Here is a 27,473-nt window from a genome sequence, read left to right on the forward strand (position 1 = left end):
TAATTTTCCAATGATTCAGGAAAAAATTATGTGCACATGTGAAAGAGAGGAAGTGCTCAAAAGAGAAAACAATGGGTCAATTTGGGTAGAGTAAATGGGTATTCTCCGTGCTATTCTTATTCTTGCAACTTTTCCCTAATAAAAAGTTTTTAAATATTGAAAAGCATTGTTCCTTGTGACACTTAGCTCCCGCCTGTGGAAACGGTGGGCTGGGGGTGTGAAATCAGAGGGCCTGGGTTTAGCCAGGACAGAGCAGGCAGTGCCTGCAGCCCAGAGGCCAGCCCCGGAGCTGGCCTCACACCAACAAACAGGCTTGGGCAGAGAAGTTCCGAAAAAAGGGATTTATTGCCAGACTTCAAGAAAGGCGCTTCATAAGCAGAAGACAGAATGCCATCCCCCTCGAGGAGGCGGGCAAGGCCACTCCTCCCCTCCTTCCCTGGAAGCCGGCTCCCCCAGGGCCCAGGCCGCAGAGGCATGGGAACTCCACGGGAACCGAGGGCGTTTGGCCACTCAGGTGGCCCCAGAGCTACTTGCCCAGCATGATCACTTGACAGAGGAAGAAACTGAGGCTCCAATTCCTGGAAGTAGGTAACTTGGCTAACGCCCCAGGCAGCCTGGCTGCTGGTAGGGGAAGGCTGTTCCCTAACGGAAGATGGTAGGCGTCATGTGACTGTGGGCACCTGATGACGCTCTTGCCTCTGTACTGGAGACAGGGGAGGAAAGGCAGACTGTGGCAGGGGAGCCTGATGGGGGCTCAGGGCCAAGGCGCTGCCACTCACCTCCACTCCTGCCCCTCCCCATCCCCACCCCCACCCTACAGAACAAAATGACAGTACAGTACAGTAAGGCCTCAGCAGGCACAACTGGTGGCTGGGGGTGGGGGCAGTGGGCAGAAAGGCCAGGGCATGCTGTTGTGACCCTCCCATCTTCTCTTTCAGTGAACAAAAGTGCACATGCAGAACTCTCCCGGGCAGGTCCTGCTGGAAGCTGCTCCCATCCCCACAGGCCCGGGGAAGAGTGGCCAGGGAACCAGCCCAAACCTGCGACCCGAGGGGCCTCTGCACCTACAGCTGCCCTCGGTCCAGCTGTTGCAGCAGGATGAAGACTGGACATGCTCCCGGAGCCAGGACAGTGGGGGCTGGGGAGTGAGAGGGTGTTGGGAGAGGACCAGGGTGTAGGGACAGACCAGGAAAGGGAGAGAAAATGCTCCTTCTACTAGGAAATTATTGGGGGGGGGGGCAGGTAGAGGAGAGAGGGAAGTGGTTTCAGACCCCAGCATAACCCCATCAGCATCTAAAGAAATGACTGGGAAACTGGACCTGTTTGGGCTGAGAAGGAACCACAGAGGCCCCGACAAATCCCCATCTGAGGGCTGCACAGAAGTTGGGGGGATTCTCTTCTGGAGGTTGATTTATGATAATTACATAGAAGTTTTTCTGGTGTTGACATGGGGGCCACTCTAGGGCTCACCTCTTCGGGAATGTGCAAGGGTGGACACAAGCTAATCTGGGGGCAGACAGACACTAGACTAGGAGACCCTCTGAGTTCCTCTTCCACCCTGGATTCCTCCAGATCCATGCCCTCTCTCACGGCTGGCCTGAGGGGGAGGGGCTGCAGAAAATGCCCTTGTTTTGCAGACAAGGAAACAGGCCCAGAGAGGGGCCACATAGCAGGTGGCATCCTCACACAGGCGCCTCTCATCTGCCTTAGGAGGCCCCAGAGGGGTCCCGGGTCTTCCCCAGCTGAGCGATGAACTCGGAATAGGTAGGAGCGGCAGGCTTTGAGGCTGCCTTGCCATGAAGCTCTTTGCCTGGGAATATCTGGAGATGGGGGCTGCAGGGGGCTCAGCTGTGCTCTGTTCAGAAGTCAGGAATGTAAACTACGAGGCGTGGGGAGCAGAGATGATGCCACCCCCAGAAACCCCAAGTGCTGTGCCAAAGCCCTGGGGCAGTTTGGAACAACCAAACAAGACATGGGTCCCAGTGTGTGTGCTCCCAGCCCAGGCCCAGAGCCCGGAGGACAGGCCAGACAACCAGACAGTGGTCCTGGTGGCACCTGGAGCCACTGGCCGGAGCAGGGCAGGAAGGATACCAGGAGTTTCTTCTGGTCCTGCCCAAACCCTGACATATCCAATGGCCCTTCTACAGCCTGAGCAAAAGCACATTTCTCAGCAGGGCTGGGCTTTGATGGATGGAGGTGGCCAGGAGGGACTGTGCCTCTGGCCCAGTGGGCCCTAGGGTGCACTTCTCCTGTACAAGGTCACCAGCTCCTTCTGTTTATCCCTTAGCCCGGGCGCTTCCTGGCTCAGCTCTCCCAGATCTCTCATTTCCTGCAGGACCTGGGTGGCCTGCCTCAGTTGCTCCACGGCCTGGCTGAGCAATGTCTCAGCATTCACAGGGGCTGGCTCACTGCCCAGCACCTTGTTCAACAGTTTCTCCGTCTGTTCTGAGGCCACCTTCACCTCCAGCTGGGCCCGATACAGCTGCTCCCCAGGCTTCCGTGGACGCCGGGGGCCTTCCCCAAGCAGGTCCCCCAGGGAGGAGCAGCGGGCATGGAACTGAGGTGGCAGGTCCCAAGGGGGCAGTGCTGTGGATGTTGTGTCCTTTGGGGGAGTTCCTGGCGTGCCTGTGGCCTGGGATGGCTTGGCAGGCTCAGGACTGTCATCCACGCCATTCACTGAGACCTGCACCAGGTCTGGGGCAGAGGTCTCAGGGGCCTCAGGACTCTGGGCCGGCCCAGAAGCCTTCATGGAAGCTTTCAGTTTCTCCGATAAGATCTTAGGCGGGGGTGTAGGAGGCTTCCCACCCTCCCTGGGTGCAGCCTCTGAAGTCTCAGAACAGGGTGCCTGGGACGGTTCTGTACTCTCTGGAGCAGGGAGCTCCTGGGGGCTGGGGTTCTCCCAGCTCACCTTCAGTTTGTCGGCCTGGATGCTGCTGGGGGGCTGCTCAGAGCCACTGTCCTCCCCTGCTGGGGTCTCTGAGTCCTCTAGGCTCTCAGGGTGGTCTTCAGAGCTAGCTGAGACAGGAGCTGGGGCTCTCTCCCCTGCAGGGGTCTCCACCGTGTCACTAAGGCTTGTCGTCTCAGGTGCTGGGGAAGGCTTGGTTGGAGGCATGGGGGGCCGGGGTGTCTCCCGGGGCTGGTCTGAGCTGTCATCATTGCTGGGGGCAAACACTGGCGGCCCACTGTCCGGAACATCAAGGTCCAAGCGCAGAAGCCCATCAGAAGCTGCGCTGGCTACCTGGTGGGGGGATGGTATCAGGTGTCATCTTGGCTGACTGGCCTTTGGGTCAGGTGTGCTCACCTACGGGAGTTCTCGAGCCCTCCTGTCCAGGCTGTCCAGGCCCCTGGCCCCTACCCACTCTGCCCTGGCTTCCAAGGCTACTTGATTAGAAGCTGAAGTGATTTTTTTTTTTTTTTTTTTTTTTTTGAGACAGAGTCTCACACTCTGTCTCTAGCCTGATGCCAGGCTAGAGTGCCATGGCATCAGCCTAGCTCACAGCAACCTCAAACTCCTGGGCTCAAGCAATCCTCCTGCCTCAGCCTCCCGAGTAGCTGGGACTACAGGCATGCGCCACCATGCCTGGCTAATTTTTTATATATATTTTTAGTTGTCCAGCTAATTTCTTTCTATTTTTAGTAGAGATGGGGTCTCACTCTTGCTCAGGCTGGTCTCGAACTTCTGAGCTCAAACGATCCTCCCACCTTGGCCTCCCAGAGTGCTAGGATTACAGGCGTGAGCCACCGCGCCCGGCCTGAAGCGATTTCTTGATGAATCCTCTCCTCTCCCTCACTGCCAAAGAAGTCCCTGTTTGGGAATCACTGGCCAGGAGGTCAGAGCCAGGGTGTCCTCGTGGAGGCCCAGCCTGGTTTCTTCCAGCTGGAAAGAGACTCTTTTTAGGAGCAACTGTGCTGGCCTGGGCAACAGGGGACACGGTTCCAGCCCTATTTCTGACCCCTACTTGTCTGTATGGCCTTGGGACGGTCCCTTCTCTGCAGCTCACCCACCCACCACCAGCCCAGTATCCCCACAGCCAGTTGGTGACAGGACCGGGACTCACATAAGAGTCACCTCAAGCTCCCTCACTTCTGCGTGCCCTTCCAGAGACCTGTGTCCCGTCGGCCAGCCCCTCTCCAGCCCTTGCCTGCCCAGCTGCTCGGCAGCCTATGCCCACTCTCCTCACGTTGTCAGGCCACAGCTGACCGCCACGGAACAGCTGCACCAGGGCTCCAGGGGCCCACAGAGACACCCGGCAGGCCCACGGTCATGGGGACCCTCCGGGGAGCCTCAGGGGCCCTGGGGCAGGCCTGGGCAGGGGGCCTTTCCGAAGGCCCCTCGGATGGCAGGGGTCCTGGCTGGGACCCTCACTCCCTTTGACATGCACCACAGGATCTGGCCGACACACGCTCTCAGTCACTAGGGACCACCAGAGACACCCCAACACACACCCACACGCTGCTCCCTCCCTGCCCCACCACCCCAGGCATTCCCTCCACTGACAGACAGGCACAGGCTGCCTCATCACAAAAACAAATCCTCTGGTGACCCTGGTCCTTCCCCACATGGTCTCCTTCCCTTCCACCCCCAGCACCCCCGCCCTATGCTGACTCCTCTTAGGAAATATGCCGCAAATGCCACCACCTGCCTTTTCCTCAGTCCTGCCCTTGTGGCTGCCAACCCAGCTGATGACCCCCAGGTCCCGTGCCCATCTCTCCGGACATGCCACTTGCCTCTCTGGCTTCCTCTTCCTTGGCTCCCTGCTGAGCCCCCTCCAATCCCCAAAGGTAGCATTTGCTGAGGTTCTTTGCTGACCTCCCCTCGCCTGCCCCATCAGCACCTGCCCCATCAGCTTCTGGCCCGAACAAGGCTCCTCCCTTGCCCCTCCCCCTCACCTGTACCTTCTCCCAAATTCTCTGTGCCCAGGGCCTCCATGCGCCCAGACTCCAGGCTTGGGGCACCTCCGACGACCTGCCCTCTGTCCAGTCCCCGTATTCAATCCCAAGCCTGGGTAGCTCCTGCTTCCCAGTGTCTCTCCCGTGGACACCCCCTCCTTTTTCATCCCCTCCTTGAGCCTGGAAAGCCCACCTTCCCCACCCCCTCCCTGCCCCCTGCCTTTCCCTCTCTGACCCAACCCGCCCTACCCAGGGCCTCAAACTGACCTCGAGAACGCACCGTCCCACTCAGCCCCAACTCTTGCAGCCAAGGCTGCCACCGTTTCCTCCCCACAACCCACCTTCGCAGAGCAATCTCCCAAGCAAATGCAAATGGAGCCACTCGCCAGCTTGAACCAGCTGACACCATTCCTCCACAGGGACGCCCTCACTCCAAGTCCACCACCTGAAACCCCTCCCATCCTTCACAGGGCAGCTCAAATGCCAGTGGCTCCTCATGGTCCCTCCCGCTCTGACCTCCCAGATCCCTACCCTGTATAAAAATCAGAGAGGCTCTGCATGAAGCATTCTGTGGACAGGCCAATGTTCCAGCTGGAAGTTGAGCCCTAAGGGGCAGGGACTACCCTCAGGCCTCAGTTTCCCTCTGGTACCAACTCTGGCTAAGGCCAGGTGCAACATGCATATGGATTCAACAGCTGAAGGAGGGTATGGGCTCAGGGACATCCACACCCCGTGCACATATGACACAGGTGCCCCCAGCACCCTTACTGTACACCACTCAGGAAGCCCCAACTCCAGGTGTGCTCAGGAAAAAGGTGGCCCTGAGTCTAGCTGCCACCCAAAGGAGCTGGGATCCCAGGCTCAACTGGCCTCCCACCATCCAAGCTGGGGCAAAGCCTTACCTCCTTCAGGTGGATTCTCGTTGGTGGCCGGCGCCGCTGGCCCCCCCGCACGCGGTCCCGTGTCACATGCTCCAGGGCACAGCTCTTGTCCACCGTTACCTGGGAGGGAGAAGAACCATGTCAGCCCCCATCAGGCCTTGGGGAAAGTGGGAAATACCCAGGCATTGACTTGACTCAAAGGCAGGGTCGGTGTCCCACCACTGTCCTCTCTTTGGGTGTCTCCCTGCTTCTGGACCTCTGCTTCTCTCTGTGACTCTACACTGCCACTGGTGGTCTCTTGCAAAGTTTGAGGCTCTCTCTCTCTGCAACTGCCCTCCTTGCCTCAGTTTTCCTGCCCAAGTAAGAGCTATCAGTTCTTGCCCCTGGGTCTGTTTCAAATTATATAAGCAACGCTGAGGCTGCTTTGGGGCATAGCTGGGGGAGGGACCCATGATTCCCTGGTACCTGGCTTCTGCCACTCTCCCAGGACCCATAGGGATAACCCAGGAAAAGGCAGGGCCTCTACCCCTTGGGCCTGGGTGTCTGGAGGGCAGCATCTTCTCTCTGAGGGTAAGGAAAGGGAGTCGAGAGTAGCTGGGAAGCCTCAGAGTAACATTCACATGGGAGGCCAGGCGTCATGGCTCGTGCCTGTAATCCCAGTACTTTGGGAGGCTGAGGCAGGAGTTGCTTGAGCTCAAGAGTTTGAGGTTGCTGTGAGCTAGGCTGACGCCACGGCACTCTAGCCTGGGCAACAGAGTGAGACTGTCTCAAAAAAAAAAAAAACAAAAACAAAACAGATTCATGTGGGGGAGCCAGACTCTGAACGCCAGAGCAGCCTGCCCCTGTGATGGTGAGTGGGGGTGCTCAGGCCCAACTGGGGGTCTGTCTTTATTCGTCAATGGAGCGGTGGACCTTGTTCCACCAAGACTGCGGGCTGAGACCCAGCCCATGGCTCCTGTGGCCTCACCTAACATCCATGTTATGTCCCAACATCCCTCTTCCATGGAATGGGAACATTTCCCCCCAGGTAGTGAAGGGCTGAGCATGACACAGTCACCCAGTACATGACATAGGAGCCACTGGCTGGGAGTCAGGAGACCTAGGTGTTCGTAGGGCACTTTATTGGGAAGATTCTCTCCCCTCAGGTCTTAGTCTTCTGCAATCCAAGGTGGGCATTCACTCTAGGTGGCCCCCAGGCCCACTTTAGTGTGAACAGCAAAGGATCCATGATATCAGAGACAAATCCTCCCCAGGAGATCCTGGCCTCGTGGGATAATCCTGCCCACCCCAAGCCTGACCGTGGCCACTGTTGCCACGGTCCCCACCACAGCGCAGGAGGTTGAAGTCTGCAGACAGACAGGGAGGCCCACGGCTGAGAGCCAGCCCAGCCCGGGCTTCATGGGCAAACTGGAAAGGGAGCTAGCTCTCAGCTTACCCCCAGCTCACTCCGGCCTGGGCCCACTTGCTGTTTCCACTGAGACTGGGTTGGAAAGGATGTATGCAGCAACCAGTCAAATTCTACCCTACCACTTACCTGCCTTCTAATTTAAAACGAGTTACTTAATTTCCTTATGCTTCCATTTCATCTGTAAAATGGGGACACCACCACCTACTCTGAGGGGCTGTTGTGAGAACTAAATGAGGTAACAACAACAGATGCCCCATCGCAGTGACATAATCAATGGGTGGTCGGGGCGAGGTGGGGCCAGGTCCTCTCTCAGACCACACACGGTGGGGCAGGGGACACAGCTGTCCACAGGACCGCATCGCACCTCATCGAAAGCCTTGTTCTTGCCTCGGTTGATCCCTTCATTGAGGGCTTTGATCCAGGAATCCTTCTCCTCCCCGCTGGGTGCCTGGAATTTGATGTCGCTGACCTGTAGGCAAGATGGGTGGTGTGGGTGGCAGATGTTTGACAAGGCTCATGTTTGGCATCTTAAAGAGGCTTCCCACTCACTGTAGATCCCAAAGTCAAACCAAAATGACCCCCACAACAGGTCTCACATCTGGACTTCAGGGCAAATAAAGGGAAAGATCCAGCAGAGAAGGCCCCCCACCCCCGCCCCCAGCACCCGGCTGCCAGAGGTGTGACTGGAATCAGCCTTGCCCCATGGAAAGAGCCTGGATCTGGTCCCGTCCAGTGGGACTCCACAGGCCAGCTGCCCGCTCTCTGCACTTCAGTTTTCTATATAAGTAGGAATAGTCCCAGTCTACATCCATGCCAGGCTGAGTATGATGACAGAGGTGACAGGCGTGAGGGGTGTCCAGTGGTGAAGGCCCACTGGAACCACGGCCACCTCCAGCTCTCCAGTGAGCCCCATACCTAACCCTGGCCCCAGCTGAAAAATATGCCTGGATTCCTAAAGTCCCAGGCTCCCCATCTGGCCTTGAATCAGAAACTGTAAAAGAGAAGGGCACTGAAAGGTCAGCTCCAATCCCCTCATCATGCACATGACCAAACTGAGGCTCAGTAGGTGGGACAGGACTTGGCCAACATGCCCTAAAGTAGATCCCATGATTCCTGACTCCCCATACCACCCACAGGTCCCTTCCCATCTCAGGCCAGAGCTTCGAGCTCCTATGTTAGAATCAGCGGGCAGCTCGGAGAGCCCCATCCCTGCCAGGCCCAACGCCCAGACAGGATGTGAGAGGAAGGAGTGTGGCCATGCAAACAGGGCTGCTCGTGCTGCAGATGGCACAGTAGGGCCTCTGAACCAGAAAGTCCACTACTTACAGGTATCTGACCTTGGGCCACAGTTTCCTCATCTGTAGAAGAGAATACGACCACAACCTACCTCATGGAGCCATGAATATCACTAAAAACTAATGTATAATATCTAATTTGGACACCCATCCTCATAGCATTATTTGCAACAGCCAAAAAGAGGAAGCAACCCAGGTGTCCATGATGGATGAATGGATAAGAAAAATGGGGTATATACACACAACGGAATATTACTCAGCCTTAAAAAGGAAGGAAATTCTAGGCCAGGCGCAGTGGCTCATGCCTGTAATCCTAGCCCTTTGGTAGGCTGAAATAGGAGGATTGCTTGAGACCAGGAGTTCAAGACTAGCCTAAGTAATAAAGCAACATCCCACCTATAAAAAAATAGAAAAATTAGCTGGGCATGGTGGCATGCACCTGTAGTCCCAGTTACTGGGGAGGGTAAGGCAGTATGATCATTGAGCCCAGGAAGTGGAGATTGCAGTGAGCTATGATGACGCCACTGCACTCTTGCCTAGGCAAGAGAGCGAGACCCTGACTCAAAAAAAAAAAAAAAAAAAAAGGAAGGAAATTCTGACACATGCTACAACATGGATGAAACTTGAAAACATTATGCTAAGTGAAACAAGCCAGACACAGAAAGATAAAGGCTGTATGATTCCACCTATATGAGGTACCCAGAGTAATCAAAATTTTAGAAAGTAGAATGATAATTGCCAGGGGCTGGGAAAAGGGGAGTGGGGCATTATTGTTTACTGGGTATAGAGCTTCAGTTTTACAGGATGAAAAGAGTTACGGAGATGGTTAGCGGTGATGGCTGTGCATCATGAATATATTTAGTAATACTGTACCGTACACTTTAAAAATGGTTAAGATGGGCTGGGAGAGGTAGCTTACACCTGTAATCCCAGAACTTTGGGAGGCCAAGGCGGGAGGATTGCTTGAGGCCTGGATTTTGAGACCAGCCTAGGCAACATAGCAAGACCCTGTCTCTACAAAAAGTTTAAAAAAATTAAAAATAAATAAATAATGGTTTAGATGACCTCCTAAATCTATAAATATTTTTAATTACATTTAAATTAAATTTTTAAAAGGTTAAGACGGTAAATTTTATGTTATGTGTATTTGACCACAATTTTTGTAAACTGGAAAAAAATGATGTATCTAAAGTGCTATAACAAATCTGGAACTGGGTGGCACGAATGCTCAGTAATAGGAATTAACACCGCTATCTTCCTTCCGGACAAAACAGTCCCAGTTTCCTCATCTGTAAAGTGGGATAACATTTCCTACTCTAAAGCAATGCTGGAAGAATTAAACATGATTAAAGTCAGGCCCTGGCACATAGTAGGTACTCAGTCAATAATTACTGAATGAATGCGCCAATAAATGAATGAACTGGCCCAAGGTTCCTTCCCTTACCCCGTTTTTGGGCCGCTGCCTACTCTCTGACCTCAAGATGCCCTAGTTCTCTCTGTCAGCGGTCGCCAGCCTGCCCATCCCCCACCCTGGTGTTAGATAGTGCCTTCCCTGCCCCCACTCTCCCCTTACGTAACCTGCAGTCTGGCCCCCTCAGCACCCTTCATTATATAACTTCCTCCTGGCTGCCGCTGTCTCCTCCTCATACAGAGCCCTGGGTCCCACCCCCACACCACACCAGGCACAGCCAAATGCTCATTTGCATGACCAGGGTAAATTCGATCCTGGCAGCTGATCTGCAGTTAAGTCAGAATCCCCAGGGCACCTTGGCAACTGCCTCTCAGCCCAGCCATCAGGACTGCTGGAGACTTAGGGAAGAACCACACTACATCTGGGGACTGCAAAGGCCACCCAACTTTGCCATAGGAGCTGCCGGAAAGGGTGTCAGGGTGGGCCCCTCTGACCCCAGCTGCTAGTCCTGTTCATGGGCCCTGAGCCGGTGAGGCCCCTGACTGGTACAGGGCTTAGCATCCCAGAGAGCTTGAGAAGTACACAGTTGAACTCAGCAGCCCATGGAACAGGAGTGCGCCAAAGAGCAGGCCTGGGAGTCAGATCTCTGACTCTACTCTGGGCCTCAAAGGGCAAAGAACAGAACCATCGGACCCAACCCAAACTGCACCTGCTTCTCCCCTGGCCGCCTCACCTGCGCAGGCTGCCCATCCCTTCTGCTCCCCCGGGAGGGAAATGGCCTCCGGGAAGACCTACAGTAGAAGCCAAAGGGCTTCCAGAGGAGAGGGAATGCAAGGTTAAATGGGACCCAGCTCCACCCCAAGGAAACCTGTAATCCCGGCTGACTGAGCCAGGCATTCCACAATAGGGACAAGAACACCAAGAAGTTGTGCCTCTGGCCCCAACCCCACCCCTGTGTCCCAAAGGACTACAGGTTGCACAGGTCCCTGCCCCAAGCCCTTCCAAGAAGCCCCAGGGACACAGGTCCTGCTAGGAGCTTAGATGCTAATGGCCACAAAAGAGGCCCACAACGGCTGGGAGAAGGGGAAGGACAAAATGGCAGAGAGGGAAAAGGGGGAGGGGAAGCAAGGAGGCGGGAAAGAGGAAAGGGCCAGGCTGGCCAAGACCAGCAGGGCAGCAAGGCCCAGCAGTGGCCACCCTGCTTCCTGGCAGCGTCTGCCTGTGACCTCATGGGCAGGGGTGTGGGGACGGAAAGGCAGGGGGAGAGGGGCATGCAAGACACTGGAGTCTTTGTTTATTTGATTAGAGGGAAAAAAAAGGCGGCCTCAGGACCAGACAGCCCGGGTCATGTGACCTCCTGCAGGCTGGAGGCCTCACTGAGGATGGGAACACCCAGGGCGACAGGAAAGGAGGGTGAGAGATGCGGGAATGTGGTGCTTGGGCCAGGTCCACCATCTGGCCTCTGGGGAGACCTCACTCTGTGAGCTCCTGGGGGTTGTGAGGGTCAGGGGCCCTTGAGCTGGAACCAGAGTGGCTGTCCCACCCCGCAATACCCATCACTTGCTCCACAGCCCTGGCTCCAGTTTGACTGTCCTGTTCCCAGAGCCAACCTGAACTCTTGCAGGGTGGGGAGACAGCAGGGAGGGTGTTGGCTGAAGCCACCGAGAATGCAGCTGCACAAACAGGCCTCTCTGAAGGTGATGTCCCACCCCGAGCTGGGCCCGACCCACCTAGTCCACCACCAGGAGGTGGCCCACAAAACAGCACTTGCAGAGGACCACAGGCAAGGGCCCTGAGCCCCACATCCACATAAGCACACTAAGAGACACACACCTGGACAGACCCATGCCAGGCAAACACTGACCTGCACGTAAAGAGTTGCACACACAAGGACCAGACACCCAGGCAGAAATCGTCATATATAATGTACTTTGCATCTCTCTCAAACACACATACACATACACAGCGCCCACTCAGACAGAAAGTAGGTCTTCAGGACTGGGGAGGGGGTCTAGGGCCTGCAAAACCAAAATGTGACTCTCCTTGTCCTCAAAGAGCCCTAAGCAGCAGGTGTCAAGTGAAATGTAGGCCCAGCCCCAGGAACCCTCATGACACTATAAACCTGCCCCTACTCTGAGGCACTTCCTCCAATTCTCTAGTATCAGAGCTCCATAGCCCCCTCCACTGCTGTCTCAGTTGCTTCTCTGTCCCCATCCTCTGCAGAGCAGGTCGAAGGGTCAATGAGCAAAGCATCATGGTCTTCTCCAGAGTGCAGAGGACAAGCTCCAGGCCCCTAAAGCTGGGGGAGAAACAGAATGGCCTCCAACAGGCCCAGACCAGACCTGTTCCCCAACCCCTGGCCTCTATGACTCAGCCCTACTCTGCAAAGCTCTGCATGACATACAGAGGCGTGGCCCAGCTGCAGATGGGCGTGAGCTGGCGAGAGGTGCTGTACACGCCAGCCTCAAAGCTCAACTCCCTCCTGACATCTGTGAAGCTACATCATGTGTCAACACCCACCAGACTCCCCGCCAGAGAAATGTGGTGCAAACAGCAAACTTCATATGCATATACAACGTGTCCCAGGAAAAGAATCTCTTAAGCAAGAGCCCTCTCCTAGCTACAGCCAAGAAAGGAAAGTTCAAGGGGAGAAGTGGGGTGGGGCTGCAGGCCTTCCCTGGGGGCAGGAGGGGTGGCCCACCCAGGAAGGCCTGGGATGAAGAGGAGGCCACACCCTCCTCTCTGCCCCAGGCTACGTCAGGGTGCCAGAGGCCTGGTGGGGTGGAGACCTCATCCCTAGTTCTCCTGCCTCAGCCCATAGCCTCCCCCAGAGTGTGGGGTAGGGCCAAGGGCCCCACCTCCCAAAGGCTGCAGCTACAGCCTGAGATGGAGGCCCCAGGGCCTGGGAGGGAGAGGGGAGCCCTAAGTGCATCTTTTGTCAACCAGGGGCTAAGGAGACTCTAAGACAAAAAGAGTACAAGGTCCAACCTATGGTGGCCGCTGGGTTTAAGCCTCAGCCATGCTCAACGGAAAACCTGCAGGCTTGTTCAAGGGGCCCAGCCTGCCTTAGACCTCCAGGGGCTGACCTCCCACACAGACCCTGACCTGGATGGAGGTCAGGCAGCAGCAGGCATCTCCCTACCTTGTTCCCTGGAGACCGAAGCAGGATAAAGCGGTGTTTCCGCTTGAGGAGGGCACGAAGGTCCTGGCACTTCTCATAGCTGCCCAGCTCCACCGTCTCTACACAGTTCTGCTCGTCCTGGGGAGGGAGACAGAGGGAACATGAGCTGGTGAGAGGCAGACCACCACAACCCTCAACCACCCAGGCCATCCCCCAGACCTTGATCCCACTCAGTGAGGACATCACGTGGTCAGAGGGAGGACCTCAGGCTGCCAATCAATCACCAAGATGCGGCACGCAGACTCTGGCAAGTGCGTGCTGGCTGCAGGGACACCTGCAAGGCTCCCCATCTGGATGGGGACCGGGACACACAGCCCAGAGGTGGGTATGTGCCTAAGGCCAGAGGAGGAAACAGAGGAGAAGCTAGAGAGGCTTAGAAAAGGGTGCCAAGGGTGCCTGGGCATCCACGCAGGCCCAGAGGCCTGGCAGAGATCTGTGGAAGAGATAGCCTGGAAGAGGGATGCAGGATGTCACAAAATGGGGCGAAAAAAGACTTTGCAGGAAGAGCCACAGAGGGAAGCATGAATAAGGCACATTTGTGTTACATGTGATCCTGAGTTGGTACCCTCACCTGGCACCTACCTCTGCTGACCCTTGGCTTGGGACAGCAGCCCCTCACTCCAGGCTGCAGGCTATGCACAATGGAGGCAGCAAGGGTTCCTTTAAGAGCAGCCCACTCCTACAGCCTGCACCCTGAGGCCTCATCATTAGCAGGGCCAGTGGCCAGCACAGTGCCCAGCCTCTTGCAGGTCATCCCTGGACACCGGCCAGGCTGCCTTCCTGCCAACCAACACTTGAGTGTTTTCTCCAGGGGCTCTACCCATCAGGTGCCTCTCAGGCAAGCTGCCTAGGACAAGTTCCTCCCTCAATGGTGGTCAATGGGTCCCCTCCCAGAGGAGACCTAGTTGGAACAACTTCCTGGGTGTGGCACATTCTCATCCTGGAGAGTCCAGGGGAGCAGAATCAGGCCCTTTGAGTAGTGGAGGTGAGGGGTTAGGAGGGTACACTCCCCTGGAGACTGGCCAACAAGTTAAGGAAACTTGCTGATGTCCAACAGCAAGAAACCTGACCCTTGGTGAGCACTTTGGCATCCCAGATCCTCCTAAGCCTCACAATAACCCTGACAGCCTAGAGCCCCAGTATCTGCTTCCTTTTAGAAATGGAGAGAATGAGGCCTGGAGGCAGCATGATTTGCTGTAGGGGCACAGACCCAAATACAAGGGGCAGGGCCCAACTCAAACCACATCCTCTGACTCCCAGGCCAGGGCGCTTTCCAACACACCACACTCCTCCCAGAGCCTGGTCAGTGCCTTAGCAACAGGTTGCTCTACACAAGCGGTCCTCCAGGTGTGGGACCTGGGCCAGCAGCATCAGCACCGCCTGAGAACTTGTGGGAAATGCAAATTCTTGGGCCTCAGCCCTACTGAGTCATAAACTCAGGGAAATGGGCCTGGCAATTGGAGTTTTAATTAGCCCTCCAGGAGATTCCGATGTATGTGAACCTTTGAAAACCACTGGTCTACACCGGAGCTTCTTAATCTTGGTGGCACCTGGGAGCTTTTAAAAACCCCAATGCCCGGCAACATCCCAGACCAATTGTACCAGGATCTCTGGGGATGAGGCCCAGACCTCAGGATTTTTTAAAGCAGATGATTGCATAGCCAAGGTGGAAAACCACTCATCTACCCTCTCTTCAGCCTCTAAGGGAAAAGGGGACAGATAGCCAGGGTAGCCTCGTCATTCTCGTCCACACTCAGTCAGGTGTCTTTTTCCAGTCCCTAGTCTCCAGCCCCTTCCAGGTTCCTCCACTAAACATAAGGGCCAAAGAAGTCCTCCTGCTCTGAGAAGCTCCCCATCCCCCATCATAAACCCCTGAGCCTGGGTGCTCTCTCTCCTCTGAAGGCCCTGCCACTTACTGCTGGGGACAGGCAAACTTCTAGAAAGCACTGCCAGGTGCAGGCACCCCACGAGGTGCTAGGGGCACATGGGAAAGCACAGTCCCAACGCCCTGCGTGGCCATCTCTCTCCCCTGTTCTCTGTGTCTGCTCTCCTTTCTGTTTCCCCCACAGCAGCTTGCAAGAAGTAGCCCTGAAGAGGGACATACATGGGACCAGTTTGCTGGAATGAGTGCCTGGCCCAGACTGAGACTGCAATCTCCTCCTCCCTGGACATTCAGAGGAGGGAAGCTGCCTGAGGAAGGATCCCCACTCCAGTGAGAGCAGCTCACCTGCCCCATGTCCATAGGCCTCCCCCAGCTGGACACCAGTGGCCAAAATGCACCCTCTCTCTGCCTGGGAACAAAATGTCAGTCTACCTCCACCACCCGGCTCCCCACAGCTGCCTGTCCTGGGTCTCCTCTCCACCCGAGGCCGCTGAATCATCCCAGTCCTTTTGCAGCTCAGAAAAATGGGTAAACTAGCAGGCACTGGGCGGGGGCAGCATCTATGGAATGTCAGCCTTTCTGACAGTGAGGAAACAGCCAAGAGCCGTTCGCACTCGCCTAGTTCCTTACATCAGAAAGAGGAATTGAGCTAATAAGCATTTCTCAATTCCTACTCCTGAGCCAGGCTCCCCCACCCCCGAGTGCTAAGTTCTTGAAATTGCATTTAGGTTTTTAATAGTGATTTTTTTTTTTTAAAGCGTGATTTGGATTTGTCATGTTTGGGGGATGTGAAATCTTCCTGCTTCCCAGCCATGGCCAGATGTGGAGAGGCAGTCCAGGACAAGTCTGGCAGTGCCTGAAGGGCTGACAGCTGAGAGCCTGTCACTCAACTCTTGCGGCTGCTGGCTCTGGAGGAAGCTGTGACAACCCCCTTTATTGATAAAAATATCCCCTTGCTGCCACATTCCTAACTGGTACATCCCAATTTGGTGAGAGCGGCAGCAGAGAACATTTACGGGGGCTGTCTGCTCACCCTCATCCCCTTGCCCTCCTCCCACTGCTTCCCTGACACCCCAACTCCATGGGCCAGAGACTCAGGCAGGACAGGCAAGGTGCTTCTCAAAGGCAGCTGCTTTAACCACTTGGATCCAGGATGCCCAGTCTTTCTTGGCCTGGGACAATGATAAATTTGCCAAGATATCCTGAGGCAGGCTGAGAGAGGCTGATGAGGAAGAAGGAGGCTCCTCCTTCCTCTGCCCCCGAGCCAGTTCTTCCCCACGCATTTCACCTGCCAAAGGCACGTAGTGATGCCCCATTTTCAGTGGACAGGCCCTGTGATGGCCTCACCTCAAGAACACAAACAGCATCTACAAGAAGAAACCACCTTTCCTCAAGTCTTCCCCTACAGCTTTACTGACTCTTATTTAACACACAATTTTAGCAACCTTAGTTGTCCAAATATCAAGCCTGCCTGAAACTAGAACGGGAGCAAGAGTTTGAAGTGGAAAGGTGTGAGGGCTGTTAGAGGCACAAGGACAGCAGAAATGGCAACCAGCAGCTCGATGTTAAAGGAGAAAGAAAAGCTGAAAAGTACAGTCTGGCAGTACCAAACAGTCTAACAAGTGACTCCGAGCCACCACGGAGAGATTCAGTTTAGGCCAACACCTTCTGTTGAGGAGACAGAGAATATTTAACATATTTTAGAGAATTTCTACCAAAAATAAGTTTTAGAGTTTATTTGTTGGTGTCTCTTGGTGGAAAGAACATTGGACTTGTCTCTACACCTAACTCCTCCACTCACTGTGAGATGCCGAGCAGTCATTTTGCCACCCTGAGCCCCAGTATGCTCTTCTGTAAAATGCAACATGATGACCACTCTCATGGGACTATCCCGTCATAAGGGAGATATGTAAGAGCTCCAAACAAGTATGAGTGCTAAGGCATGGCACGGTGGCTCACACCTGTAATCCCAGCACTTTGGGAGGCCGAGGTGGGAAGACTGCTTGAGGCCAGGAGTTTGAAACCTGTTTGGGCAACAGTGAGACCCCGTCTCTACAAAACATAGAAAAATTAGCTGCGCGTGGTGGTGCAGGCCTGTAGTCCCAGCTATTCGGGAGGCTGAAGCAGGAGGATCACTGGAGCCCAGGAGTTTGAGGTTGCTGTGAGCTATGATGACGCCACTGCACTCTGCCCCGGGCAACAGAGCCAGACCCTATCTCAAAAAAAAAAAAAGTATCAGTGCTAATTATTATTTCTGCTAAATGGAGCAGGCTTCGGTTTTCTGGAACATTCACTCTTATGGAACCTTGCCCAGGGAGAGTAAGAGACTCACACACTAGACACACATATGGTCCACAGAGCATCTCTCATCCAGCAACCCTAGATTTGCCTCATATGCAAACAGAGACCTAGAGAAGGTGAGGCACTTGCCCAGGTTGTACAGCATGTCAAAAGTAGAACAGCTCTTCCAGCCCCAGTCCCAGGGGCCTCCTGCTGGCTTGGGCTGCCCTCGCTTTGCCCCTGCCCAGCCAAGCCAGTCCTTACCTCGTTCTCATACACCAGCAGCTGGGCCTGGCAGAGGAGCAGATATCGGTCTTTCCAGAAACCCAGGAGGCCCCCACTGCTCTTCTTGATCCAGCCAGCCTTGTCCGCCATCCGTGCTCCCCGAGGCTTCTCGCCCCCCTCCTTCACACCCTGTAAGACAGCACCAGGTCATGCCCCATGGTCCACAGGCCACACAAGGGATATGTCCCTGTGAAATCATCCTATGGGAACTTCCCCACAACCCCTCGGGGCAGATAATCCTAACCCAACATCGGAAAGAATAACAGTAATAGTAGCAGCAGCCTCCTCATACTGGCCACCACATTACATTTTACACACATCGTTCATTGAACTCTTAAAATTACCCTCCGAGGTGGTAGCATCATTGTCTCCATGTCACAGCAAACTGAAGCTCAGAATAGAGAAGTGACTTGCCAGTCTCCCGGCTAGAGGAGGACAGAGCCTGAATTCAAAGCGGGTCTCTTTGACCCCACGTTTTTTCCCTGCTCCGCCATTCTGCCTCCATATGTTCATCCAACCAGTCAACAAATGTTGCACTGAGTGCTTACGTCAGGGAAGAATAAAAATAAGAAAAGTAACGCAGTCTCTGCCCTCGTAGAGCTCACAACGGGGGGAAGAGGAGCTGAACAAATAAATACCCACACAGAAACCATTAACCCATATGCAATGCTACACAGGAAACAAACAGGGCAGGGAGAGGACAGCTGGTTCAGGTTGGGGTGGCCCAGGAAGGCCACCTAGAACAGGGCTCAGAAGGGGAGGGCATCAGAAGGCTGCATGGCAATCTGCCTGTCTGCCCTGCCCTTCTAGAGAACTCACTCTGCAGCCCCTGCTTCTTGCCCTAAAGCAGGAGGCTCCTCTGCCCTCCTCTGCCCTCCTCCCTGCCCCAGGCCAGGACTTCGAGGCAGCTAGCACAACTGGGGAGGGTTCCAGAAGGACTCAACCACCCTTCTCCTGGACATGAGTAGCCACTTGGGAGCCTCAGGGCCAGCCACTGACATTCTGCATGCCCAGGAGATGGGGTCGGGATTGGATTCACCTCTAGGTTCCCAGCAGCCAACCCTGTTCTTTTACTATAATGGGTGCTCAAGAAGTATCTATGAAATGAAAATAAAAATACACCCAATTTGCCAACCACTGTGTTTCACTGACTGGTACCCAGAGTGGTGAGTGTGAAGGAGAGAAGGAGGGGCAGTCAAGAGCATGATGCGATCTAGAGGCTGCTGGAAGGAAATTAGCACTGACTAATTTTGACTGTATTATAATTTACATAAAACTCAAGAAAGGGGCCCCAGTTAAAAGAGGCATGCCTCTCCCCAGGGATACCCTGTGGCCACAGCTGCCTTTGGAAGGACAAGCCCAGACAGATACAAGCATGGTGAGCTGTCAGGAGCTGGGCAGGGCCTGGCTTCCCTGGTCTCTGTCCCAGCTGAGGAGTGCCAGCCTGGTTCCCTCTGTGGCCCCTGCCCCCTCCATGCACTGCACATGCTGGTGGTTGGGAGCCGGGGCTTTGGAGCCCCAGTCATGCAGACTGAGGCAAACCACTTCACCTCTCCAAGCCTCAGTTTCTTCATCTGTGAAATGGAGATATTAACACCAGGCGTGGTAAGGAGTATAATTCCACTAGGGCAGGGATTTACTACTATAGCCCCAGTGCCTAGACTATGCCTGGCACACAGTAAGTGCTTAATAAATGTTTATTGCTGAATAAAGATAAGGCACATAAAGCAGCTCCTAGGATACCCTAAACCTGGCAAATGGTGGCTGTCATTATTGCTATTATACTATTGTTGTCATTGCCATCCCCTCAGGCTCACAGGGACCCTGTCCCTGGGCCTCACTCCCAATTTAGGACAAGGCCTTTCTGGACTACAGCTGCTGGCCTCAGACCTCCAGGAGCTCTAGGAATATGGGGCACCCTCTCAGGATCTCCCCCTAACTTGTAGATGGCAAGAGAAATGGGGAAGTGGGATGGTCCCAAATGTTCTTCCCGGATACAGGAATGAGGAAGTGGGAGGCTGGCCAGTTATGAGCCACCCTGTCCAGGGGAAGAGGGACCTCAGGGCCCTTTGACAAGAACAGAGAAGCTCTCCCATCCTATTGTGTACCCAACTCCCACTCCCCACATCACTACTCAGACGAAGTGTTCAGCCCATGGGCTATGTGACCCCCCCGGGGGCCTAACCCCTTCCGTGACCCCTGCAGGCTGTCACAGGCCGAGGGCTAGAAGGAAAGAACTGGGAAATGGGAAATCTCACCCTGCATTTCACACTCACACCCTCCCACCAGCAACTACAGCACTGTGACCACCTCCTAGGCCCTCCACGCCCCGATGGGCAGACCAGACTCTTGGTCTCTCGTAAACAAGGCAGTGGGGGCTGTGGAGGGTGAAGCTGCTGTCCCCAACTCTGAACTCCAAGCTTGCCTCCTACTTCTCAGGGGGCCCACCCACCACCGCATGGGATCCCACACCCCTTTCTAAACTCCTCCCACTTGTGACCTCCCCTGAAAACTTCCTACCAGCTGGAAGCTTCCCGGGGCCAAGGCTGGAACCTGTGCCTAGATCACTGTCACCTCTGGGCCAGGTGTTGCACACCATGACTGAATTGGCTAGGGAAGCAAGTCCAGGACCTCGAAGGATAGGTGGGACAGGACTGGGTAGGATAGCACTTTAGGATGGCAGAAGGGACAGCCGAGGGGCTGCAGATGGTGTGAACCGAAGCCCAGCCACGGCAGCAGCCACCCAGGGGAGGCCTGGCTGGAGGCCAGGGTCCTACTTGCCTCCAGCCTCCACTCAGCCCCCTTTCCTGCCCCTCAGACCCCTCCCTCCAGGGGGCCTGGCTATGCCCCAGTAAGTTTTAATAAGGGGCCCCTCCCCTTGGCAGGGTTCACAGGAGAGGTTTTGTCCTGCTCAGCCCAGTTTCTCGGCCTTCTCTCCTCATTAACCAGCTGACCACTGTTCTTCCTGTCTCACCCTCTCCCCTCCCACCCATCCTCACCGGCCCTTTCCTGCCCACTGCGAGCAGCTCCTGTGGCACCCCAAGCACCAGCCTGGCTCCCCTTTGCCTGACATCAGAGGGCCTCTGGGTCACTCATTTAAAAAAAAAAAAAAAAAAGCCAGGTCACCTCCACCCTGTGCACAGAGGGACAAATGGAAAGCCATAATACAGGTTATGACAGACAGACAGAGACCAGCAGAAGAATCCTTGTTGGCACCTCACATAACAGGCATCTTATAACAACCTTTGCCCTTTGATTAAACCCATTGGTCCTCCGACCAGACTCTATTAAGAACCCACCATGTCAGAGGCTTGTGATGGGGCATTCAGATAGAGGACACACAGGCTCTGCCCTGGGGGAACTTCCAGTCTTTTGGGGGCAACACAAACGCTGCATAAGGGAAGTCCCCAGTCGGGGTGGAGGGGGTCTCTCCTGCTTGACAGGGAACTCACCCGGGATCCCGCACTTAACCCAGATCGGCCATTCCTAGCTCTTTCGTGGAGTAAGGGCTTGGGGTTAGTTTGGGAGACCCTTGCAAAAGGCAGGGTTTGCGTAGGGCTCTGAGGAGGGGAAGAGACGCATGCGTTGGCCCAGAGAAGACAAGGCACAAACAGGTGCCAAAGACCCTGCACTTTCAACTCCTTTACTACACACAGACAGGGAAAATACAGCCCAGAAGGGCAAGAGATGAGCCCAGTGTCACAGACCCAGTACCGGGACAGGACACTGCCCTGTCTCTTGATGGCTGAGGGCAAATGGGCAGCTCAGAGCCAACAGAGGCTGAGCCAGAGAAAGACCTGGCAGGGGCAGGGGGCAAAGCCCCAGAGCAGAGATGGGAAAATCTGGGTCCAGGATTGCCAGCCTTACCCCAACGGCAGCAACAACACCCCCATTGACACCTGCAGTTTCAAAGCTTTCGCACATACATCATCACATTTCTGGATCACCCACCCCTCTCATTTTACTGGAGAAACTGAGGCCAAGAGAACACAAGTGGGCAGATGCCCAGTGCCCAGACCAGCACTTCTTCACCAAGCCTCAGCCTGACAGGGACACCAGCCCACTGCACAGAGGCGGTCACTGAGGCTGAGGGGTGTTGGTCCAGAGAGACTGGGGCACAGGGAATAAGCTCAAAGCCAGTAGGAGGGTTGAAAGCAGCCATGTGAAAGGGAGGTGATGGAGATGGCCTGGGGTCATGGGCAGAGCAGGTGACTACGATCTAAGAGGTATTTTAGAGAGACAAAGATGGGCTCTGAGGCCCAGTGAAACAAGGGGAAGCTACTGGGAGAAAAAGTGGGAGGAAAACAGACTTAGGCATGCCAAAGGGGAGGTAGGGCATAGGGGGCCCCTGGCTGTGTGGGTGAGGCTTGCAGGGGCGGCGGGTGGCGGAGGAGTAATGTTAGAGATTCAGGACCAAGGGGAGCACAGAGCTGGGCCAGGCCCAGGAGATCCCCAGAGAATATCCCTTAATTCGGGCCAGAGCAGATCTATATCCTCTGGGAGAAGGGGAGGAGCCCTGGCCAGAGAGCCCAGCCACCCCAGCAGGGGCCTGGGGCAGACAGCAGCCCCACCCTGACAGTAAGAAAGAAACCACAGCAAATCATGGTGGCCGACTGTGCCCCCTACCTCCACCCACTCTGACAGAAGGGGCCACAATCATACAGTCAGGCCCAGGGGAGGAGGCCAGGCCCTATATTTTACAGAAGAGGAAATGAAGGCTGAGAGGGGAAGTGACTTATCTACCATCCAAAAGAAATGCAGGGCCTGGCCTGGAGGGCACCCTGACAGACAGCCTAGCTGCTCCTCATAGTGGCCTTGGGAAGTAGGGAGGTCGGCACTAACAGGAACACAGGCAGCCTGGTCCACTCAGGGCACCCCAGCTGGCCAGGGCTGCCTCAAGAGAGAAAGCTTCATCTTTCCTCCCTACCCATCCAAGCGAAGACAGTCCCTTCCCCTGGGCTGGGAGAAGCAGAAGCCGGGACCCCCTCAAGGGATAAGAAGCAAATTCACTGGGACCCCTCCTGCGGGGATAAGAAGCAAATTCACCTATCTCTAGACCCAGCAGGCCCCTCTTTCTAACTTATTAATTCCATAGCCATACATTAGGTGCTTGCTATGTGCTGGATCTTTGGATGATGGGGCTGCTGGGAGAACTGAGTTTGCAAGCAAAGGGCAGGAGTTAGGGAGCCTGACCCCACCCCAGACCAAGAGTGTCCTAAGGGGGTAAAAGGAGGCTCAAGGGGCACTGCTGGTCCAGCCCTCAGCTCCTTCTGGGAGTTAGCCCTCCCAGGGATGTGGGGAAGGCAGGGGACAGGATCAGGCCCTGGGCAGGCTGACTCCTAGGTTAGAGCACAGTCAGATAGATGTGGAGCAGGGGAGAGGGTGGAGGGAAGGAGATTCACAAAGACTTATACACGAGAGAAAAAAAGAAACTTCTCCAGTCCTCCTGCCACCAAGGCATGGTCACTGCCACAGATTCCTTGAGACAGGGATCCCAGAACCTACAGAACCCCTCCCAACACACACACACACACACACACACACACACAGTCTGCCCCCTCAGGATCAGACCTGGCAGGCACGGGGAGTCAGCGGTAACCAGGGTTCGAACACAGCAGCCCAGGCCACTCCCAACGAGTCATCAAACTCTCGACGGAGCCTCAGTCTCCCTGTCAATCCAATGGGAACAACAACAAACACGATGCCACACAACTAGTGAGAAAAGCCAAAGAGATAATGAAGGAGGACGCGGTCTTCAAAGTGCCCGATGCGCATTCCCCCCCAGCCCCTGCCCCATCTGCCTAGGCTCTGCCTGGGGTACAGGGGCGAGGGTCCCGAGATTGGCGAGATGGGCGGGAGTCGGGAGAGCAGGAACGAGGGCCTGAGCCCAGGACCCCAAGCCCCGTGAGAGGCTCGAAGACCCCAGCCCAGCCCTCGCGCCGGGCCCTGCCCTCACCTCCTCCTCCATGGCGAGTCCCCTGCGGTCCTGCCGCTCCTCCGCTCGCTCCCGGCGCCGCGCGGGTAGGCCACCTTCATCTACGCCCCGCCGGGCGGCGGCTCTCTGCGATCTGTCCCGCCGGCCACCGGGGGCACAAGAAACTTCGGGGGGGCGGGGCCGGGGGCGGAGAGAGGCTTCCGGGGGCCGGGGGCGGGGCCGGGGAGCGGAATAGCGGGGCCGGTAGGCTCCGGTCCGGGGCGGGAAATGGGCGGGGCGGAGCCTGGGTCGGGGCGGGGCCGGTACGGGGGCGGGGCTTGGGCGGGGCCGGGCGTGGGTTTGGGGACTGGACAGAGAAGCTCGGGCGGAGCTGGAGCTGAAGGAAGAGGGCGGGACAGGGCGGAGAGAGGTTTCTCGGACCCGTACGGGGAGAGGGACTAGGAGGGGGTGTAGGCTGAGGGGGATGCGGCGGGGGAGGGAGAGGGGGCTTCCGGCCCGAGACTGAGGCGCGGGACGCGGGAGGGGCTGGAGGGCGGTGCCGGGGTGGGGCGGACGGAGGGAGCGCCCAAGGCGCTGGCGGCTGGTGCCTTTGAGGTCTCCAGGCTGAGTGGGCTGGGGTTGCGAGATCTAGCCGAGCCGCCCTGGGTGGCCATAGATGGGGACACAAAGAGGCTCCTCCTCTTTCCTCCCTGATGCCTGGGCAGTGCGGTGGTCTGGTCTTCTCCCTGGAACCTCTGGACCGGGCCAGTCCTGGAGCCTAGGTCTCTGTCCCGAGGGTAGAGTAACGGAAGACCTGGGGCTGGGAGTCTAGTCTAGTCCTTTGTGTTTATGTGTGCGTGTCTGCGTGTGTGTTGGTGGGGGGAGTCTGTCCCTGGCTCTCAGAGGCCCCCAAACGCAGTGTTCTGCCCTCCTTGGGCACCGTCCAACCCTTCTCAGGTTCCCATATCTGAGGGTCGACCTTCCCTCCCATCCCGCGGTGATCTTGCTTGCTGCCCTGACAATCTTGCTGGAGAGTATAGGGACCAGCAGGGACTATGATTTTAGTTATACAGTGCCCCCTCATTTTACATGGGAGAAACTGAGGCCCATAGAGAGAAGTGACTGGCTACATCCCAATCTCAAGCACCACCAGCCCTTCCCTTCCCCTCAGCTCTCCTGGTCAACTCTGCCCCATGCCATGGAAGGGAAAATTAAGTGCATGGGATCAATGGTGACCTCCTTTGGCTTTGGCTGCCATAGCAGCAGCTGTGCCAGTGACCAAACTCCCCTTTCACTTCCTTTTGCCAGCCCTCAGGATCCCAGGCCACTTCCAGCCCTGCGTGGAAAAGGGCAACTTGGGGCTCCAGGCCAGGAGAAGGAAGGAGATGCAGGCACACTTTTCCCTCATGCCTAGGCCTGGGTTCCTTTTTTTTTTTTTTTTTTTTTGAGACAGAGTCTTGCTCTGTTGCCTGGGCTAGAGTGCTGTGATGTCAGCCTAGCTCACAGCAACCTCAAACTCCTGAACTCAAGCGATCCTCCTGCCTCAGCCTCCCAAGTAGCTGGAACTGCAGGCACTCGCCACCGCACCTGGCTGATTTTTTCTATTTTTCAATAGAGACAGGGTCTCTCTCTTGCCCAGGCTGGTCTTGAACTCCTTCCCTCCGCCTCCCAGAGTGCTAGGATTACAGGCATGAGCCACCACACCCAGTGGGCCTGGGTTCCTTTATCTAAAGGAATGAAGAAAATCCAGCCTGGATCAGAGAAAGTCAGCATGGCCTCTTTCAGCTCCCACATGGTTTTATTCCCTCGATCTGCAGAGCTGTGCAGCATTGCACCTCGTGCCCAAGGACTCAGAAGATCTTCCATCTGGAAACACAGGTTCTATTTGTAGCAGACCAGAGACCCTAGGGAAATTCATGCTGTAACACAGAAGCAGCCCTTGACGGGGAGAGAGTAGTGAGGTCAGGCTGGTCTTCATATCAAGCCAGTTCTGTTATTTTGGGGAGTGAGCCATTGACACCCACTCTGGCTTCAGTTCCCCCATCCAGCTCATGCTGGGCCTCTCTGGTTTTGCCTCCGTACCACATATTCAACACAAATATTTTGTTTGCCTTGATTGTCTGTCGGGCCCTATACTAATTAGTGGGAGACAATGGCAGGGCTGAGGAGCCCTGTCCTCTATTGGGGGAGATTGCCAGGTGTTAAATGAGAGGATAAATACACAGAGAAAAGACACCAAAACCAGGGCAAAAGGGTAGGACAGGCATTCTAGGCAGAGGGAACAATGTAAGCGATGGCATGGAGGCATGAAGCAGCATAATGTGTGTGTGTATGGAAGCCAGGCTGGAGAAGCAGATGGAGCGCAGTGTAGAGAGGGCTTTGTAGGTTGTGTTGGGCAATTGGAAGTCACTGAAAGTTATGGGGTGTGGAAGTAATGGAGTCTTTTGCATGTGTTCCATATAATCACCAGCAAAATTTATCAAGTACAGCTGGGCACGGTGGCTCACGCCTGTAATCCTAGCACTCGGGGAGGCTGAGGTGGGAGATTCGCTTGAACTCAGGAGTTTGAGACCAGCCTGAGCAAGAGCAAGACCCCAGACCCTGTCTCTACTAAAAACAGAAAAAATTAGCCAGGTGCGGCGGCGAGTGCCAGTAGTCCCAGCTACTTGGGAGGCTGAGGCAGGAGGATGACTTGAGCCAAAGAGTTTGAGGTTGCAGTGAGCTAGGCTGGTGCCACACACTTGAGTCTGGACAACAGAGCAAGACTCTGTCTCAAAAAAAAAAAAAAAAAATTATCAACTGCCACTTAAGTGGGTGTGCTTTTCAAGACACCATCTTGGAAGTATCTATTCACTTAAAGAAGCCCTGTTATCTGCTCACTGTACTAACTCTTCATATGTATCTCATCTGATCCTCACAGAAGTAGGTACCCATCCATGAAACAGATACAGTTGTCATCCTCATTGAACAGATCGAGAATCTGAGGCTTGAAGAAGTTAAGGTCACTTGAATGGATTTGAACCCTGCCTAACTCCACAGTCCATGCTCCCTACTGAATGATCCCTTTGGGCAGCATTGTGTGACCAGGCCACACAGAACTGGGCCCTGCCTTGGATAGCTGATGAACCAGTAGGACGGCAGACAAGCCTTCATAATGGCTTTGATGAAGGAGTACACAGTGTATGGTGAGAGTTGGTTCCCAGAGGAGGGCATGACTTGTATTCTAGCAGGGTTGGTTGGATTGCAGGGTAGGGGGAAGGGGGCAGGGAGAGTTCAGGCAGAGGGAACATTTCACAAATGTGAGAACTTGTAGAACATCCTGACTTGTTAGGGGAACTGTAGGTAGTTTTTGTGTGGTTGTGGTCATATGTGAGGTGGATGGGGTGGAGGGGCAAGTTCTATAAGATGCCACCAAGGAGGCAGCAGGAGCCAGAGCACTAAGGGCCTTGAGTGCCGACCTGAGGGATTTGAAATTCCTCCTGCAAGTAGCAGGGGGCTACCAAAGCCGGGTGTGACACAATCGCATTTTCATTTTACAAGCTCATTTTCATGACTGCTGAGTGGAGAAAGGAGTGACTGGGGCAAGAGAGACAGAGAGGTCCATTGAGTAGGAGATTGTTCCAGAAATACAGGTTGGAGGTGATAGAGCCTGAACCAGGGCAGTGGTTATTAGGATGGTGGGGATAGGTTCCAGAGATAGTAAAGAGATAGAGAAATCGGGACTTGGAGAGAATAGTTTCATTATTCATTGATTCATCCATTCAGTAAATACCTGTTGAAAGTCCACCATGCATCAGGCACTGTTGTAAACACAAGGGACAAAGCCATAAACATGACAGGTATGATCCCTGCCCTCATGAGTCTGGAAGAGAGGAACCAAAGTCAAGTAAACAAATGAACATGATAACAACTGAATGTGATAAGCTCTATAAAGGAAATAAACAGGTATAAGATAGTAACTGGGGGAGCCCATTTTGAGATAAAGCTGTGTTGTGGGGAGAAGCCCTTCTGAAGAGTGGATATTTCAGCTGAGACCTTGAAAGATG

General features: G+C 55.1%; 1 protein-coding gene across 1 annotated transcript; it reads right to left on the minus strand.

Annotated features, from left to right (window-relative positions):
• Positions 1-23,564, minus strand: PLEKHO2 (pleckstrin homology domain containing O2). Its single transcript, XM_069459005.1, has 6 exons — positions 23,470-23,564; positions 17,493-17,642; positions 13,028-13,144; positions 7,544-7,648; positions 5,793-5,891; positions 1-3,238 (listed from the first exon to the last, which is right to left on the minus strand). The coding sequence occupies exons 1-6, from the start codon at positions 23,479-23,481 to the stop codon at positions 2,234-2,236; spliced, it is 1,488 nt and encodes a 495-aa protein (XP_069315106.1). The 5' UTR covers positions 23,482-23,564; the 3' UTR covers positions 1-2,233.
• Positions 23,565-27,473: the final 3,909 nt, after the last annotated feature.

The sequence above is a fragment of the Eulemur rufifrons genome, chromosome 2 (assembly GCF_041146395.1).
Source record: "Eulemur rufifrons isolate Redbay chromosome 2, OSU_ERuf_1, whole genome shotgun sequence".
NCBI lineage: Eukaryota > Metazoa > Chordata > Mammalia > Primates > Lemuridae > Eulemur > Eulemur rufifrons.